Source organism: Panicum virgatum, chromosome 1K (genome assembly GCF_016808335.1).
Source record: "Panicum virgatum strain AP13 chromosome 1K, P.virgatum_v5, whole genome shotgun sequence".
NCBI lineage: Eukaryota > Viridiplantae > Streptophyta > Magnoliopsida > Poales > Poaceae > Panicum > Panicum virgatum.
In genome coordinates this window covers 35,563,718-35,580,453 of record NC_053136.1, presented here as the reverse complement: position 1 = coordinate 35,580,453, position 16,736 = coordinate 35,563,718, and the positions used below count along the sequence as shown (strand labels likewise).

The following is a 16,736-nucleotide window of genomic DNA, read 5'->3' as shown; positions in this document are numbered from 1 at the left end:
CCCTTCCCTAGGAGTGCCAGAGGATCAGAACCCTGGGAATTAGGATTTTGAGCAGGCAAAAAGGAGCTAGCTAGTTCTATCTGATTCATGGTCATCCATCTCACATGAATGTATGATTCCCATGTCCCCAACAGATGTCACGACGAAATGAGGTTTTGAGATGAGGAAACCTTCATGAAGGTCACATGGTGAGCCATTCCAAGGTCTCTTGGAACAAGCAATGCAAAGAGATGATTAGTCTCGGTAATGCGAGAGAGAGTGAAGTTAACAACTATCGCCGTCGTCGTGAGTGGCACGGATTACCGTTTCAACAATGTCATCCATCATGGAGTTGAATTGAAATGGTAGATGCAAATAAAGTAAAAGGCGAGGCGAGACGAGACGGAGTGAAATGAACATAAAGCTAATAATGTGGGCACGCCATGTAATCATTTGGACATCACACATGTCAAATGGAGTGTCCCTTCATGCCAAGGGGGTCGACCTCTAAAATCACAAATCCTTCACATGAGAGAGCTAGCGAGCCAACCAATGGCCTTCCTTTGCCTACCAGCACTATATGCCTAGCACCATCACAATCACCTCACAAGATTGGGTGATCTTGGTCCAGGTTTCTCCAAACGAAAAGCAACAAATTCTCAAATGTATAGTTGTATTTGTACTTTTTTTTGAAAGGTTGTATCTGTACTAGTATATGCACATGAACAATCTTATCTTTAATGCACTTCCAACTCCCAGCAAGTTCCCTTTTAAGATGGAAAGCTCAGGAGGAAAGGAGATTGAATAAGAAGAAAATAAAAAATATTCATATTGTTCATCAACCCAATCTCCCTCTACTTTGTGGAGCAATTATGTCAACAAGTAGCAGTAATGTATGCCAGCTTAATGAAGGGATTAGAGATGGACCAGACTTTGATGCCCCCATATCAAGATAAACTAAGAGCATCCTTATATACCAATGCAAGTGAGAAAAGGAGGAAGGAATGCCTATCTTTTTGCAAAAAAGAAAGAGAAAAAAAGGAAAAGGAAAAAAGGAGAAAAGGAGGCATCATACTGGTTGTACGAGTTCGGCGATGTCTTCTTCACCCACTAAAGAAACATCCTGTGCAGCAAAATAACCATCACCAGGTCACTCCTACTATTGATCAATAGGAGAATGTTTGTGTATTTTGAATAGGACTATAGGAGTAGGTAGGCATTGTTCCGCATGAATTACTGGCAACAAGTACACTGGGGAATGGAGGCGGCTGCTGCTTAATTTGCTTGTACATGCTTTTTTTTTAAAAAAAAAGAGTACATGCATGTGTTTTACTACCTGCAGCAGTAGTAGTGGAGTGATGCAGTGGAGTGATCAGAGCGCATGGTAGTGGCCATTTTGGAGGAAAGATTCGAGGTCAAGTCATTAGTCAAATTTGGGTAGGATTCTCCCTCATGATCGCTCTAGATTGCTAGTCTCACTTGCAATAATCTAGCACCCCCACCTCCGCACCCTGCAATGCAATCCATGTAGTTGCGGACGGTGGAATTTTCACAGACGCTGTGCAGTGAATAGGAATGCTTATCAAGATTAAATGAAAGTGCAAAATTGATACCCCTGTGGCAATCACTCAATCTCGATGGTCTAGTGGCTCAGTCTCTTTGGAGACGTCAGCTCATAGGAGTAGTCTCGCGAAAAAGGAGAAAGGAGAGAGAGAAGGGCCGGGGCCGGGGCCGGGGCCGGTGGATCGGATCACTTGTGTTTTGTAGCTAGCTAGCTAGCTAGGCAACCGGCGAACTGACTCCACCAGCTCCGGGCCTCTCAACCATGGCCCCGTGACCCCGTCCCGTTCCGTTCCGTTGGCTCGAACGCCCCTCGTGCAGGTGCAGCGCAAGTGGTGGCGGTTGCCCTATATAACACGCGCAACGCAAAGATTGCCCTCCAAATCCAGACGCCTGCTTGCTCTAGCTTGTTATTAGCCATCTCCATCCTACGCCGCAACAGCTATAGCAACCATGGCCACCGCCACCACTTGAGAGAGAGGGAGGGAGGGAGAGAGATCAGAGGGCTAGCTAGCTCGCAGCCCCGTCGCTGTCACCGCCTGGCTTTCCTCCTTACCTTGGCTCGCGCTGCGGCCGAGTGAGAACAAGGTCGCCGTCGCTCCAGGCCACCGATCGATCCCGTCCATCCGCACGTACGGTTGCACCGTCGCGCTCACAGCTAGCTAGCTACCTAGCCCGCCCTGTCAATCGCCTGTCTTGGCTGGCTAGCTCCTCCCTCCTCCGGAGCTAGCTAGCAGGCTACTCGTAGTCGTAGGCTGCTAGCTGCAGCCAGCGGCCGGCCATGAGCGTCAAGCAGCAGCCGCCGCCGTCCTCGTCGTCGACGGCGGCCGCCTTCTACGCGACGCTGGCGCGGGGGCTCGACGACCTGGACCGCTCGCTGGCCTCGTCGGCGTTCCTGTCGCTGCCGTCGCTCCGGGCCGCGCTGGCGCTGCTCCGCGCCGCGCACGCCGGCCTGGCGCGCCTCGTCGCGTCGCTCCACCTCCCCGGCGGCGCCGCCTGGCTCGACGAGTACATGGACGAGGCGTCCAGGCTCTGCGACGCCTGCCGCGCGCTCCGCGTCGGCGCCGCCGCCGTCGAGGGCTTCGCCGGCAGCGCCGCGCAGCTCGCCTCGCTCCTCATGCAGGCGACGCCATCCAGCCCCCACCTCTCGCGCCAGGTAATAATAAGTGCCTTTAGTTTCTTGCTTGCTCGATCGATCGATCCATCTCCATGCCGCTCTGAAGCAAGCACCATGCCAGCAGGTGGCGCGCGCCATCTGCGTGTGCAGGAGGGAGGCCATGGCGCTCAAGGAGGAGAACCGCGCGCTGGTCGAGGCTCGCGCGGAGGCGCTCGCGCTCCGCCTCAGCGAGGGCGTCCCCGCCGACGCTAAGCTGGGCGGCTTCAACGGCTTCCGTGGCGTGCTCTGCGCCACCAGGATGCTCACCTCCTTCCTGCTCACGCTCCTCTCCTGGGGCGTGCTCCACTACCGGGCCGACCCGGCCAGCGCGGGCGCCGGGGCCGGCGCCGCCGGGGACTGCGCCGCCTACTTCGGCGCGGCGTTCGCAGCGGCGCTTGCCCGCGCGCAGCAGCGGGCGGCAGCGGAGGCCGGCCGGTCGGTGGCCGCGGCGGGCGGCGGCGCCGGGGTGATGATGCACGAGTTCCGGCGCGCGTGCGCGGCCGTGGAGGAGGCCAAGGAGGCCGCGGAGCGCGGCGGCGACGTGGCGGCGGCGGCCGCGGAGGTGGGCCTGCGCGCGGGCGCGCTCCGGGCCGCGTGCGAGGACGTCCTGGCGCTCATCGACGACCTGTTCGACGAGGTGGTCGAGGCGAGGAAGAAGCTGCTGGACCTCTGCAGCGGCGGCAACTGAGCGGCCGGCCCGGCCGGCCACGAGTACAGGAGGAAACCCCATGGCCTCCCTGGCTCATGAGCCGCCTGCATTGCAGTGGCATGGCAGGAGGTCATGCCAGAGCAGGAGGGGCCCTGGTGGTTGCCATCCTGCGTCCCTTCTTCCTCGAGTGCCTCTTCTGTTGCATCTTCTCTGTAGTAGCCATGACAGTCCTTGGGCATGTCTGATCATAAATGCACTAGCACGTACAAGTGAATGCAAAAAGAAAAAAAAAAGTGAGACTTGACAACAGTAGTGTTCTTCTATATGGTAGCCAACAGATAATTCCTAGGTTTCTGATGAAGTGAAGTGATCATCAAGGTTTAACTTTGGCAGGTTGACTCCACGAAATGCTAAACAATTGTTGACCTCTGTGTGTGTGCGCGCGCGCAACGTGCATGACGACAAGATCACAAGTTGACAGGTAGCCAAGCCGAAGGATATTCATCATCTACTTCTAGCCCTGTGGAGGCCCCTTCCTGTGCCTACACCAGTGTACCTTCTCTCGCACAGAGCAGAAGGCAATTGCAAGCGGAACAGGCGAAGTCAAACATCCGAGTGCGCCCAACGTGCATGACGACAAGATCACAAGTTGACAGGTAGCCAAGCCGAAGGATATTCATCATCTACTTCTAGCCCTGTAGAGGCCCCCTTCCTGTGCCTACACCAGTGTACCTTCTCTCGCACAGAGCAGAAGGCAATTGCAAGCGGAACAGGCGAAGTCAAACATCCGAGTGTTTTCCTACCGTTTTTCAGAGTAAACCAAAGCTGCTGAAAGCCTCTCAATGGGTAGATATTGGTAACTAGCTAGCTCTAGGCTCCAGCTAGAGAAAGAGATCTCCCCATGTTTGTAGCAGCTTGGGGCCTGTTTGGCACGGCTTCACCGTATCCGGCTTCGTCTACTGTAGCGTACTGTAGCGTCGCTGTAGCACAGAGCCGGTGAAGCCACCCTCCCGCAGCTTCAGCGGCTTCACTCCTCCCACAGGCAAAGCTGCTTCGTTTCAGCTCCGTGCTACAGCGTACTGTAGCACGGAGCCGGAGCCGTCCGCGTGAAGCCCTCCCAAAGAGGCCCTTGATTCGAGTTCCATGAACAGGGAGGTGGAGGAACAGAGTCAGTGGTCAGAATCAGAACTCTCTGGTGTGTAGCTCGCCTGCCTCTGCTGGAAGCTTTTGCCTGGTTGATCCTGATCCAGTTGTTGACCCGGGAGCAGCGGCGCCACCGCAGGGAGGGCAGTACTGGCCCTGATTGGATACTCTAACTTGTTAGAAGTTAGAGTTAGTTTCTAACTCTAGACTAATTCTAAACTAACTCTAACTAAAGTGGTGTTTGGATGCAAGGGTTAGAGTTGGCTTAAAGGCACTTTTCCAATCATTTAGTCCTTTAAATGCTCTTTCTAGCTGGATCTCTTGTGTGGCCTCCTGCCACTCATAAATGTTACAAACAAATCATCTTCACAAACAAAAGTAAAAAAAACATGATAAAAATTATATTATCCATACAAATGAGATGTCTCACTCAAACATACAAGTACTCAGTTATGGCAAAAAAAAATTACACTCCATAAAACAAAGCATGAGCTAACTCATCACGGAACTCGTTCATGTTTGTATCTTCAACAAGAGGTTCATCTTCTGGCCAATCGGAATCAGAAGAGCTAGGCATTGGCATATAATTTTCATCCGCATCACAGGCACCAAATTCTCTATCTGCAATTCTGCTCTCTCGAATAAAATTATGAAGAGCCATACAAGCAACAATAATTCTAGCTTGCTTGTCCTCTGGAAAGCTTGGCATGTTTAACAGCATTCTAAATTTCATCTTCAACACTCCAAAAGACCGCTCTATCACATTTCTAACTTTGGCATGTGCATGGTTGAAAGTTTATTTCATACCTTCCGGCGGTGGGGCGTCATGCCATTGCTCGGCCGGCGGTGGGGCGTCATGCCATTGCTCGGCGGTGGGGCGGTGGGACTCCGCATCAACCGTCCCATCTGGATTTCTTCCCAACCCTGTGTGCACTTGCAAGTACCGCCAGAAAAGAATGGATGTTTTTGAGTATCACTAGTTGGTTCTTCACCTGTTGGCGGCTATACACCAACCCCCTCCTAGAAAGTAATCCATCGACAACGGCTCGGTACCCATCACCATTCATTTGTGCACCATTATACCTTCCTGCTCTACGTTGGAGACAGGGGGGTCCTGGACAGGCGTTGGCGCTGGTCGGGGGACGCTTGGCCGGGGAAGACGCGCCGGGAACCGGTCGGAGAGGGGCTGCGCCGAGGAGTCGCTCGGAGGGAGGCCGCGCCGGGGAGCTGCTTGGAGGGGGCCGCGCCGGGGAGCGCAGGGATGCCGCGCCGGGGAGCTGCTTGGAGGGGGTCCGCGCCGGGGAGCGCAGGGATGCCGCGCCAAGGAGAAGCTTGGAGGGGGGCCGCGCAGCGGAGCAGGGACCAGCTCGAGCTCAGAGGGGAGCAGCGCCGGGGAGGGCGAGCGCAGGGCGGAGGGCGAGCGGCGGCGCCGGATCCGCCGCCAGGCGCCCTGGTCGCCAGGGGGTCGAACGGAAGGGGGTGCGCTGGCTCGGGAGGGGAACGGGTCGCCACAACCAGATCCGGATTGGAAAAAAAAACGTGGGCCCCACAACTCTAACCCAAATAAGCACCCCTTGGGGGTTGTTTTTTGGGGTGAGTTAGATACATCTAACCCACTCTAACCCACTCTGTTTGACTACTTTTGGGTTAGATGGCTCCAATCTAATTCAATCTAACTCTAACCCATAGATCAAATAGGGCCACTGTAGAGTAGTACTCTGCTCGCGATAGGAACTGAGCTGCAGCAGTACAGTATCATCACAGGGGGCAAAGCTGCCATGGAAGATCTCTTCTCTCCCATCCATCCATCCATCCATCGCCAGGCCCATTGCCTGATGCCTGGTTCTGACTGACACATCTACCTGACAGATAGTACTGCTGCATGTGATCTCCCTCTGGTCAGTACCAAGTTGACCCCAAGAGGAGAGGGGAGGGGAGGGGATGGCCTTGATCTGGCCGCCTGGCAGGTGTAAAGTGTAAAGGCACTGTGGCACACTATACCAATGACCACAAGTGGACAAAAAATGCGAGAAATTCTTGTTGACCATGTGAGGGCTTTTATCTTGGTTCTTGGTTCAGGGAAGCATGCAGGCTGAGCTGATGCTGCAATCACCAGTCAGTGCAGAACAGGAGGGCATGGTTAGTTTCAGCTTTTCAATTCAAGCGAGGCAGCCAGCCAGCCAGGGAGTGGCAAGCGAACAGTGAGACGCAGCCTGCACTGGCAGCACTCGTGCATTAAAAAAAAATGGAGACTAATAGTTGGACCAGAGCTTAAAATACAGTCAGTATGATTGATCGTCGTCGGGGTCTCTCACCGGTCAGCCAGCAGTCGGCACGAGTATTCAGACGTGCTGACCCGTGATGGAGAGTAGTAGTTGGACCAGAGCTCAGCTTAAAATGCATTGTTAGTTGTTACACATCAGGCCTGCTTGCTCAGACCAATCCAAGAAAATGGATTTGCATCCTTTTCATGCCAAGACAGGGTAGCCAACAACCCATTCAATTTCAAGGCAAAACCTTGTTTTGCAGCGCGAGAATCTTTCTGAAGTTTTAGTGTGTGATGAGTAGGAGTAGCTGTTACCTGGGCCCTGTTTGGTTGTCTTAGTAGTATAGGTAGCAAAAATTTTGACCAATAATTAAGAGTACTAAATAAAATTAATTTATAAAACTAACTTTACAGCCTTGCGCTATTTCGCGAGACGAATCTAATGAGAACTTTGACCGCATAATTAGAAGTTTGTTACTGTAGCATTACTGTAGCTAATCATCGATTAATTATCATCATTAGATTCGTCGCGAAAAGTTATGTTCATTCGTGAAGAGATTTTGCAAATAAATTTCGTTTAGTACTCCATGCATACAAGATTCCCTCATTGCGCTACAAGAAACCAAACGGGCCCCTGATACCTCCGAGCTGCTGTCGACGACGAAGAAGTTGGCAAGGCATTCAGGCTGCTCAATCTGTTTGGTGATGTTGCAGGTGGAATGGAACTCGCTGCACGCTGCTGCAATGGATGACCAGAAATGAGCTAGCATCCAGAAGACGAGCCGTCAGTGCTGCAGTGCAGGGCAAACAATTTCCTCTGGGCAAGCGGACAAGATTTGGTACCTCATAGTCAACAATGGCAATGCATATTGATTGCTGACACTAACCTTTCAGTGGGCGATTACAGGATGCATGTAATACGCAACATCACAGCTGCAGCTGACAGTTCAGGCATATGGCCCCAAGTGACAAATAGGGATGTGCATGCATGCACGATTAATACTTAGTGCAGGGTTTCAGCCAGACACCGGCACAAGACATACCTCCAGAAATGCACCCAGCACGCCACATGATACAATTGTTTGTGCACACAATAAATAGCTCGAAATGTTAATGCTGCTTGAGCATGTCACAGGTTTGACACATGATTGTGAATTTTTCTTGTCCTCCGCTTGCAATAGAATGGCAACACAATGAGTAAGAACACAATGCAATTAAACCTTCTCCACGCACAACCAAATGGTACTAGCAACAAGTAGTTCTGGAAACGCTAGGGATTCCCAGATAGGAGAAGAAATGTAGAATATAACAGCACAATTGTATCCAGACATTCATCAAATACCTTAGTACATATATCAAAATGTGGAACATAGTCATAAAAGAATGTATAAACATACACAAGTATCATTGGAGAGAAACAGATAATATAATTTTGTTTATGTACATCCGGGTGTATCCGTGTATGCAGAAAGTGCTAGTATGCAACTTTGGTTTAGCAAACCATGTAACACAGATTAGCTAGTATTACAAGAAGTGCTACTTTGATTCCCATCTAGGTAACATTATGAGCGGAATACTTTAAACAGCCTCATCACAAGTAACTATTTGCCTAATGTACCGTCAAATTTATTGTCCAACAACCATCTGAAAAAGAGCTTCAACATCTACTTCAAGAATAAGGTAGCCATTTTCCTAGTGTACATGACGACAGTACTTGATTTCCTCACGGTGCTCATATGACTATATGAGCATCTCCCTGATCAAATGAAACATAACAAAGGTCAAAACAAAACCATTTGTTCATGTATTCCTATGGTACAAACAGCAGAAGCATAATGCTAGTAAACATGCAAAATAAGAATCCAACATCCTAGGGGTACCAAACGGAACGGGAATATTCAGATTTATTAATTTTAAGATTTTCAAGAGCTACTAGATCACTAAATCAGAATATCCAACATCGGTTAACTTGTGTCATCAATCGAGTGAATTTGCAGCGTCAGAAACAGTTAAAGAGTAGAGGAACTCATGTATGCACAACCACACCATCAGGCATCAGTCCAGTTTGGCTGGGACGCAGTTACTCCTAGCGTGCAGGCTCACACGAAGCTGCGAGGAAGAACATCCAGAAGGATAAGCAACATGCTTTGGTGTTGACCTGCTGGATGCTCTGGAAGGAGAGAAACAATAGAAGTTTTGATCGCTGTGTTAAAACAATAGATGAGGGTCCTAGTTTGGGTGGTCGATGAGATTTTGTCTTGGTTTCAGGCGGGGTTTAGCAGCCTTGAGTGTGTAGTTGCTGCCCTAAGTTGGTTTCCGGGTCACACATTAGAAACAGTGTAGTGCCTTTGGTAAGGGAGGGTTGGTTTCTCATCTCCGAAACCAATCTTGTGTTTCAAACTCTCTTCTTCTTAATGAAAAACGTGCTCAGGCACGGTCACGAAAAAAGGCATCAGTCCAGTGTGGTGAACAACTGCCACCTATTGATGAAACCTAAACGGTCCCCAGGAATCTGTCATTACCACTCTACACACATCAATGGTGCGTAACTCAGCTGTTCAACACATAATCAAAACATATGAGCTTAAATGGCAACAAATAAGGGTAACAATTGAAGGCCTGGCCTGCTTATGGGCATGAATTACTATTGTTCAGAAGGAACCATGCAATCTAAAGTCATCCCTGGAAGGCTGGAATCGAAGGCTGCTTAATTATACCGATTAGTTGCCGAAACATGCAGCACTAAACCCTGAAAGCTCTAACCGATGCAGAGTGCACGAATCAGTGCAGACTGCTGCACCCCAAGTCCCAACAGGACGGCGACACGATCACGGTTTCCACAGACGGCAACAGAGCAGTCAACAGGCTACATCCAGTCCAATCCGAAAAAAGACTCCAGTTCGTAGCACCTGCCCTGCCCGATCACGCGATCAAAGGAGTAACGAGCCAGCAAATCGCACCGACGGTCTCCGAAGTCCGAATCGAGGGAGCGCGTGGCACGGATGAAGTTAGTTTAGTCGAGAGGAGGCGGAGGATCGGTACCTGAGAGCCCGGGACCCTAGGCGTAGGCGGTGGCGCGGGGTTCGTCGTGGGGCTCGTCGGGGAAGCAGTTGCAGCAGTAGCAGCCGCAGAAGCAGCGGCACCACCGGCGGAAGCAGCGGCAGTAGCACCACCGCGCCCTCGCCCTCCCCGACGCCGACGCACCACTTGAGTAGTCCATGGGAAGTCGGAACTGAGAGAGAGAGAGAGAGAGAGAGAGAGAGAGAGAGAGAGGAAGGAACGTACAGAGCAGAGCAAAGCAGAGGTAAAGGAGAGAGACTGCTGGAAGGGTCTCGATCTCTCTCACTCAGCCTCAGGGTCAGCGAAACAAGATGCTTTCCTTCGGCCGGCAGGTGGTATTTCTTCCCTTCTCGACGCCGTCACCAGGATGACAAACATCTACGACTGGATTATGTGGATGCATCAAATGTACTTCTTGCTGTTTTTCAGCAACAGCTAATCTTCTGCCACCTACAGCTGCTTTCCACCTGCACCATCACCTGCCTTCAACTCTGAATTTGCCCATCAAAAGCTTCCAAGGTTCCATACATCATCAACCAAGACACTGGATTGACTGTTGTGACTTATTGAGATCTTTCATGACTCCAGACGAGCATCTGATTCTGATGGCCCCAGCCCCCAGGCCTCAAATTAAGTTGACTTTGGCAGGGGATAACTTGAGCCGAGGTTCAGAAGATGAAATCGGATATCACAATAACCAATGTTAAACATCAGAAACCAGCCCCAAGATCAGCCCGTGCTTTGTTTGTTTCTCAGTTCTGACTTTTGAGTGCCAACAAGACAATTAACCAAGCATTGAGACTCCAAACTGGATGAGGTACGGGAGGCAGGAACTTAAGAAGGAAATGGTAGGCCGTCCTCCACAGACATTGGTCATCAGGAAATGTAGACTGCAAAAGCAGTCTATGCAGTATCAGATTCTGTTCTCGGGGAAATTCAGTCTTACATAGAGATCAACACGGGAACCTAGTAGCAAGACAAAGTGACTAGTGAGTAGAAGAATAAGAGTACAATGAAGAACAAATGAAAGAAGCACAGTTTAGTCAAGAAATTCACGCTTCAGTCAATAACATTCAGAAAACAGCAATGAGAAAAGAAGAGAGAGAAATAGTTGAAGCTAGTTACATCTTAAAAAAGCTCTAAAATGTTTACTTTGCATATAAACAGAATATTATTCATGATATATGATATTGGGGTAAAAATAGTATGATGAGAAATTTTACCAAGTTTTCTCTTATCCTCCACATTCACCTTGGTTGTAACAGTCATGGGTCAACTGATAATCTGTTTAGTTGCTGTTTTCAGATTGATGTTGATAACCATGTTATACCCAGTAGTCAGTAGCAACTTCACCAATAGTCATTGCAGGAGCAAACACCATCACGGAACAAGTGGAAGCGATGGCGGTCACGCACAATGATCTCACGCTGGTAGAGCTTGGATACAAGTTTGGCATGCACATGGCAGTCACGGCACACTCGAAGGTTCTTGACAATACGAATAGGCATGTCATGGGGAATGTTTAAGATTCCAAATGCTAATGCAAGCCTCTCACTGTGGTAGGATAAGGCACTGCCCTTATCTTCCTCATCGTCCATGTCTATAAGCACTCGGCTGGTATCCTTGACATAACCAATCAGTTGTAACCTCCGTTCCATATCTTCCAATAATGCATAGATCATCCTTGTTTGGGGGTGTCTAGTATCCCCTGACATGAATTCATGGACCAAACCATTCCACTCAACAAAGCTCAAGCCCGTCTCCTTCTTGGCTCCCCTCTCCTCCATCATCTGCCGAACAGCTTTTGCATCTTCCCATAAACCATTGACTGCATATAGATTGAACAGAGCAACATAACGTCCACCATCATCAGGCTCTAGCTCAATAAGTTTCTTTCCGACACGTTCGCCCACAACAATGTTGTTGTGCATCAGGCATGATGACATTAGAGACCCCAACTGTGATGCATGTGGATCCATTGGCATGTCCAATAACACAGCTTCAGCTTCTTCCACAAGCCCTGCACGTCCAAGGAGATCAGCCAAGCATCCGTAGTGCTCCCGCCGGGGCTCAACCCCATGGTCCCGCATGGACCTGAAAACCTCCTTTCCTTCATCCACACGCCCTGCATGGGTGCACGCACACAAAACAGCAACAAATGTTGACTCATTCGGCACAAACCCCTTGTCAAGCATCCTTCTAAACAACTCAATTGCACGCTTGCCATGACCATTCATCGCAAGCCCGCCAATCATTGCATTCCATAACACCACATCGTGGCTCCAAACTCTGTCAAAGACCTGCCACGCCTCCTCCATGCACCCACACTTGCAATACATATCCACAAGCGCAGTCTCAAGCATGACATTCTGTGGCCTCCTCCCAAACCCCTCCGCTTCCAGATACCTATGAACCCACCGCCCCGTCTCAACAGCACCAAGATGTGCGCAAGCCTTGAGCATGCTGACCAGCACTACTGCGTCTGGCCTGAATCCCTCCTCCATCATCCGATCAAACACCCTCAGCGCATCGCTGAACTCCTCCGCGCGAACGCACGCGTCGACCATCGCGCTCCAGGAAACTAGGCTCCTGTCGGGCATTCTGACGAATAGCTCACGCGCGGTCTCCAGGTCGCCGCTCTTGCCGTATCCCGACACCATCGTGTTCCAGGAGACGCCGTCCAGCGCGGCGGCGCCGGTCGTGTCGAACACCCTGCGCGCGTCGGGGAGGAGGCCGAGCGCGCAGTAGAGCTTGAGGAGGCAGTTGGTGACGACGGTGTGCGCGAGCGCGCCGCACTTGAGAGCCTGCGCGTGCGCGAGCCCCGCGGCGGCGCGGCCATCGCATCCTCCGCCTGCGGCGGGGGAGGGAGCGCGGGGCGAGGACGAGGCGAGGGAGGCGAGGAGGAGGGAGAAGGTGTAGGGGGTCGGCGAGGCGGCGGCGCGGATGCGGGAGTAGAGGGCGAGCGCGGCGGCCGCTGGGGCGCCCCGGCGCGCGAGCGCGGCGTGTAGCGGGCACCCACGGGACGGCGCCGTGGAGAAACCGGCGGCGGCGGGTTGGAGCCCGACGAGTGCCGCGAGGAAGCGGAGGCGGAGGCGGTGGCGATGGGCGGGCATGGCAAGCAGGGGCGAGCTCGAGCCGGACCGACTCCAACTTGGTTTTCAAAGTGCGCGCGCTGGTGTGAACAGGGATTTGAGCATGTTCCTGTCTGCAAAACAAAACACGAAACCTGGACTCGAACCAAGCAAAACTAACCTGCAGATACTGAAGTTGGTCAAAGGATGCAAGTACATAGTCGTTCCATGGATAAATATGATTTACGTTTGGTATTTTCCATACATAAATAGATTGTTCTTGACCTCAATCACTAACTTTAAGATCACTAGAGCTCCAGCACAATGAATTAAAAGCTTTTACTAATACTCAGTTTGCTTCAAAAACAACAATCCTAGACGCGGAGAAGAACATAACAAAAGGTGCTAGGCGCCACCACCAAGTTTACTAACGTCTGCAATTGTGTGACAATATCTGCTGCAACTTTATTGGCAAACAATTCAAGTCTGCTTCGTGTACACAACAACAACAACAACAACAACAACATAGCCTTTTTTTCCCAAGCAAGTTGGGGTAGGCTAGAGATGAAACCCGAAAGAGCTTCGTGTACACAAAGCCATATATATATATATGTATTTTCGGTCTAAAATGGAAGTAATTATAGATTCAAATCCAAAGTGATTGTTCAGTTAAAATTTTCGTTTCTCCTTCCAATAATCAGTTTAAATAAATAAATAAATAAATAAATAAAATTCATAGCCGGTACACAAAAGGACGCGCCTGCCACGCCACAATTTCTACTCCATTATCTGGGCCATACTTAAGTACTTAACATCTATGTTCGCCATAATGACTGCAACTTCCTGATTGAAAAAAAAAACATGACTGCAACTTCTAATTGGGCCGATGTCTATGTGGCAGATAGGAGTGGTAATGGGACATAGTCCTAGTGATCAGCAGCCCAACTTGACCCTTTAATTTTTTTAGCTCAGAATTAGAGCCCGGCCTTCAGAGTATCTAGGCCAAATTTGATGGCCCTTTACCACCCCTAGTGACTGATGGCCTTGAGGACGCTGCTGCCGCCGGCTAGCTGAGGACCGACTATGAACTTGGGTAGTAATGGAATGCAATTCCGTATGCCGATGGAACTTGAGTAGTAAGATGGCCAAGTAAATGTTTTCCATGCTCTTTCTCGAAACAATTTTGAAACTAAAATTCATCATGCTAGTTATTTCAAGAGAATCGTTTTCAGCAGCATGGATACTGAATTCATGAAATGGAACAAAGGCGTGAGACAGATATCATATGATAGAACCCATATGTATATTGATAGCATTACATATCAGAGTACAGAAACATTGGGTGTGATTGGTTTATTGGCTTAGGTCTATCCTGGCTAGGAACTAAGCCAGGCTAGCTTGAGCCTGGTCAGCTCAGTACGAGAGGCTCATGTTTGGTTGACTTGTATAAGATAAGCCTGGTTGCGTTTCTTCTTGTTTGGTTGGTTGAATTGCTAAGAGTGTGGTCACCCATCTTGTAAGGTGGTGAATTTAACTTCAGTCACCTCTGTGCTGTGAACTGAGAATATTTTTTTTCTCAGCACCAGTAAAAGGAACAATTGGAACTAGCCTAAACATGGCATTCAAGCTAGCAAGCATCGCTGTCTAACTCCACGGAGAAAGCTAGCAAGTCGAGAATTCCATTGAAACAAAGAAATGAACATGTAATCGAACAAAAGAGAGAAAATACACTGCATTCCCAAATCAACTCATTCAATAATTTGACAGGAAACAAAATCACAGCACGCTGCTTACTCAAAAAACAATTCGCTGCACACTGGACATCTTCGCAGGCAAAAGAAATTAAACAATGAAGGACCTGATGTTCACTCCCTTGATGTCTTGATGCCCATCGCTTCGTACCTTGCGCTTCTTGGCATCCAACACCTTGACGGCCACACCGGCGTCTCCGGCAGGCTGCTGCTCCCGGAGCAGCCTCTGTTCGAGCTGCAGCCTGCACCTGCGGTAGCAGGTGGACGACAGCTCGCTCATCCAGGACCTTGAAGTCGGTGGCCAGATCTGCTTGGGGGTGTGCTCTGGATCTCAAATTGAGGGAGCTCCACGACATCGGTGCGACTGCCAGGGTGAACTCTGCCGGACCTTTGGGAAATTCGACTAGAATCGAGGGATTGCGGACGTAGGAGGTGCGATCGAAGAGGATGCCATCACAGTTGCCGGCGGCACAGTGCGGCGGTGGGGGATTCCGCCCGGCGTAAGACAGTTCCTTCACTCCGCTCCGGTGGTGAGAGCACAGGAGGTGAGCAGATGGTAGGCAAGTGGCTAGTCGGAGCTCTATGCAGGCTGCACTACCGGAGACGCAGCTGAATCGCGTTTCCCACTGTGCAGGCCGTACGGGACTATTTGCACAACCGGAGCTTGGCTTACAGGTCTGTTCAGCCTACCAAACAAGCTAACTTGCATTACGCAAGCCTGGGTAGAGCCCTTGTGCAGCGTACCAATCACACCCATTTAGTGATTTAACCAAGGAGCATGCCAAGCGTATAGCACAGCACCAGATGGTATAAAAACCACAGGGACGTCACCCATGAGGCCATGACCCATGAGCAACAAAAGGGGCAAAACTTCAGGGGCATACTACTGGTCCAAAGGAACAGAGGTAGCCCACACCATTATTTCCTTTGGAACTGCATTCCATGCTATTCTTGTTACTTCCATGAGTTCACCGCGCGCGCGCTCTCAAGGACCGACTTGCCTCAGCAACTGCCTCATCAGTAGGCGGTAAATAGGTAAGAGCGTTCATCATCCTTGTAAAAGCACTGCTGCAAACTAGAGTGAGCAGCAACAGGGCCTTTGGTCTTTACAAATTAGAGTGTTGCGTTTACCTGAAAGTATGTCTCCAGCTTCTGCTTCAGGGTGGCATGCTCCCTCTTCATCTTCTGGAGCGACCTGCGGCATCTGAGTGAGAAAAGGAATGGTGAAACAGGTTAGCACACTGCAAAAGAATGAGATGCTGATATAGAGGCAGAGTAGTGAAATGTCCCCTTCCAGATTCCTGTCACTGGAGTGTGCTTTAAACATGGAGCACTCATTCTTCATCCTCAGAGCACCGATGTTGTGCCAGAAAAGAGGATACCTTTAGTGAACTTGAACTATCTTACAAATCATATTTGTATCGGTGAGCTGAGCACTAAAAAACAGTCCAGAATAGGTAATGAGAAGATTCTGAATTGCCGAGTTCTGCAAAACGATTGTTTGAAGAAGATACTTGTCAGCTGCCCAAGTTAGCTGAACCAAACTGTTCTGAATTCAGACTATCTTCTGCATGATCAAATTTTGGTTTACACTTTACAGCACAATTCCTTTTACAGCAGTCACCTCTCTTGGTATTAATCTTGCTTGTCATGGCATCACTGCCATATTCTATATTATTACCAAGGGAACATATCAGGTGCAAACTAACATTTTCGTGCAAAACCGAGCGGTTCTTTTTAGACGTAGGAAACGACAAATTTCGATCTTGGTTCTTTCAGTTCGATTCCGGTTCTAATCGAAGGAACCAAATTTTTTTCAGAAAGCAAAAAGAAGGTGTCTCGGGTGCGCCATCACCAGTGCGCAGGCCTCCAGCTCCTCGCGCTGCGCATCCTAAGCTCCTTGCCTTTGGGCCCTTGCGCTGCTCCAGCTCCTCGAACCCCGCCCGCCACTCGCTGCCGCCTCCGAGCGACGCTGCTCGCGCCCTGCCTGCCCATCCACCTCACTCGAGCTATGCCAAGGCCGCAGAGCCTCGATGAGGCGCGTGCGCGGCAAGAAAATCGTCGCCGTGTGCTGTCGGTGCTAATGATGAAGACCTTGGTG

General features: G+C 50.3%; 2 protein-coding genes and 1 long non-coding RNA gene across 5 annotated transcripts; 1 reads left to right on the top strand and 2 right to left on the bottom strand.

The window, feature by feature from the left end:
- Positions 1-1,786: 1,786 nt before the first annotated feature.
- Positions 1,787-3,769, top strand: LOC120704460. Of its 2 annotated transcripts, none has more exons than XM_039988855.1 (2): positions 1,787-2,695; positions 2,778-3,769. In XM_039988855.1, the coding sequence occupies exons 1-2, from the start codon at positions 2,321-2,323 to the stop codon at positions 3,381-3,383; spliced, it is 981 nt and encodes a 326-aa protein (XP_039844789.1). In that variant the 5' UTR covers positions 1,787-2,320; the 3' UTR covers positions 3,384-3,769. The 2 variants fall into 2 exon arrangements, with proteins under 2 accessions (XP_039844789.1, XP_039844798.1); XM_039988864.1 differs by having other exon boundaries at positions 1,802-2,695; positions 2,781-3,769.
- Positions 3,770-8,079: 4,310 nt separating this feature from the next.
- On the bottom strand, positions 8,080-13,395 carry LOC120704439 (pentatricopeptide repeat-containing protein At5g66520-like). 2 transcript variants are annotated; one of them, XM_039988835.1, is made up of 3 exons: positions 11,037-13,394; positions 9,796-10,779; positions 8,080-8,509 (listed from the first exon to the last, which is right to left on the bottom strand). In XM_039988835.1, exon 1 carries the CDS (start codon positions 12,924-12,926, stop codon positions 11,163-11,165), a length of 1,764 nt encoding a protein of 587 aa, XP_039844769.1. In that variant the 5' UTR covers positions 12,927-13,394; the 3' UTR covers positions 8,080-8,509; positions 9,796-10,779; positions 11,037-11,162. The 2 variants fall into 2 exon arrangements, with proteins under 2 accessions (XP_039844769.1, XP_039844774.1); XM_039988840.1 differs by lacking the exon at positions 9,796-10,779 and having other exon boundaries at positions 11,037-13,395.
- Positions 13,396-14,544: 1,149 nt separating this feature from the next.
- On the bottom strand, positions 14,545-16,162 carry LOC120704453. The gene is made up of 2 exons (XR_005687558.1): positions 15,767-16,162; positions 14,545-15,644 (listed from the first exon to the last, which is right to left on the bottom strand). It is a non-coding gene; the product is annotated as an uncharacterized LOC120704453 (long non-coding RNA).
- Positions 16,163-16,736: the final 574 nt, after the last annotated feature.

Bases quoted from the DNA above. Each gene is read 5' to 3' on its own strand.
- LOC120704460 (XM_039988855.1), top strand. From the start codon at position 2,321: ATGAGCGTCAAGCAGCAGCCGCCGCCGTCCTCGTCGTCGACGGCGGCC. The intron at 2,696-2,777 runs GTAATAATAAGT...GCACCATGCCAG, and splicing joins GCCCCCACCTCTCGCGCCAG to CAGGTGGCGCGCGCCATCTG.
- LOC120704439 (XM_039988840.1), bottom strand. From the start codon at position 12,926: ATGCCCGCCCATCGCCACCGCCTCCGCCTCCGCTTCCTCGCGGCACTC.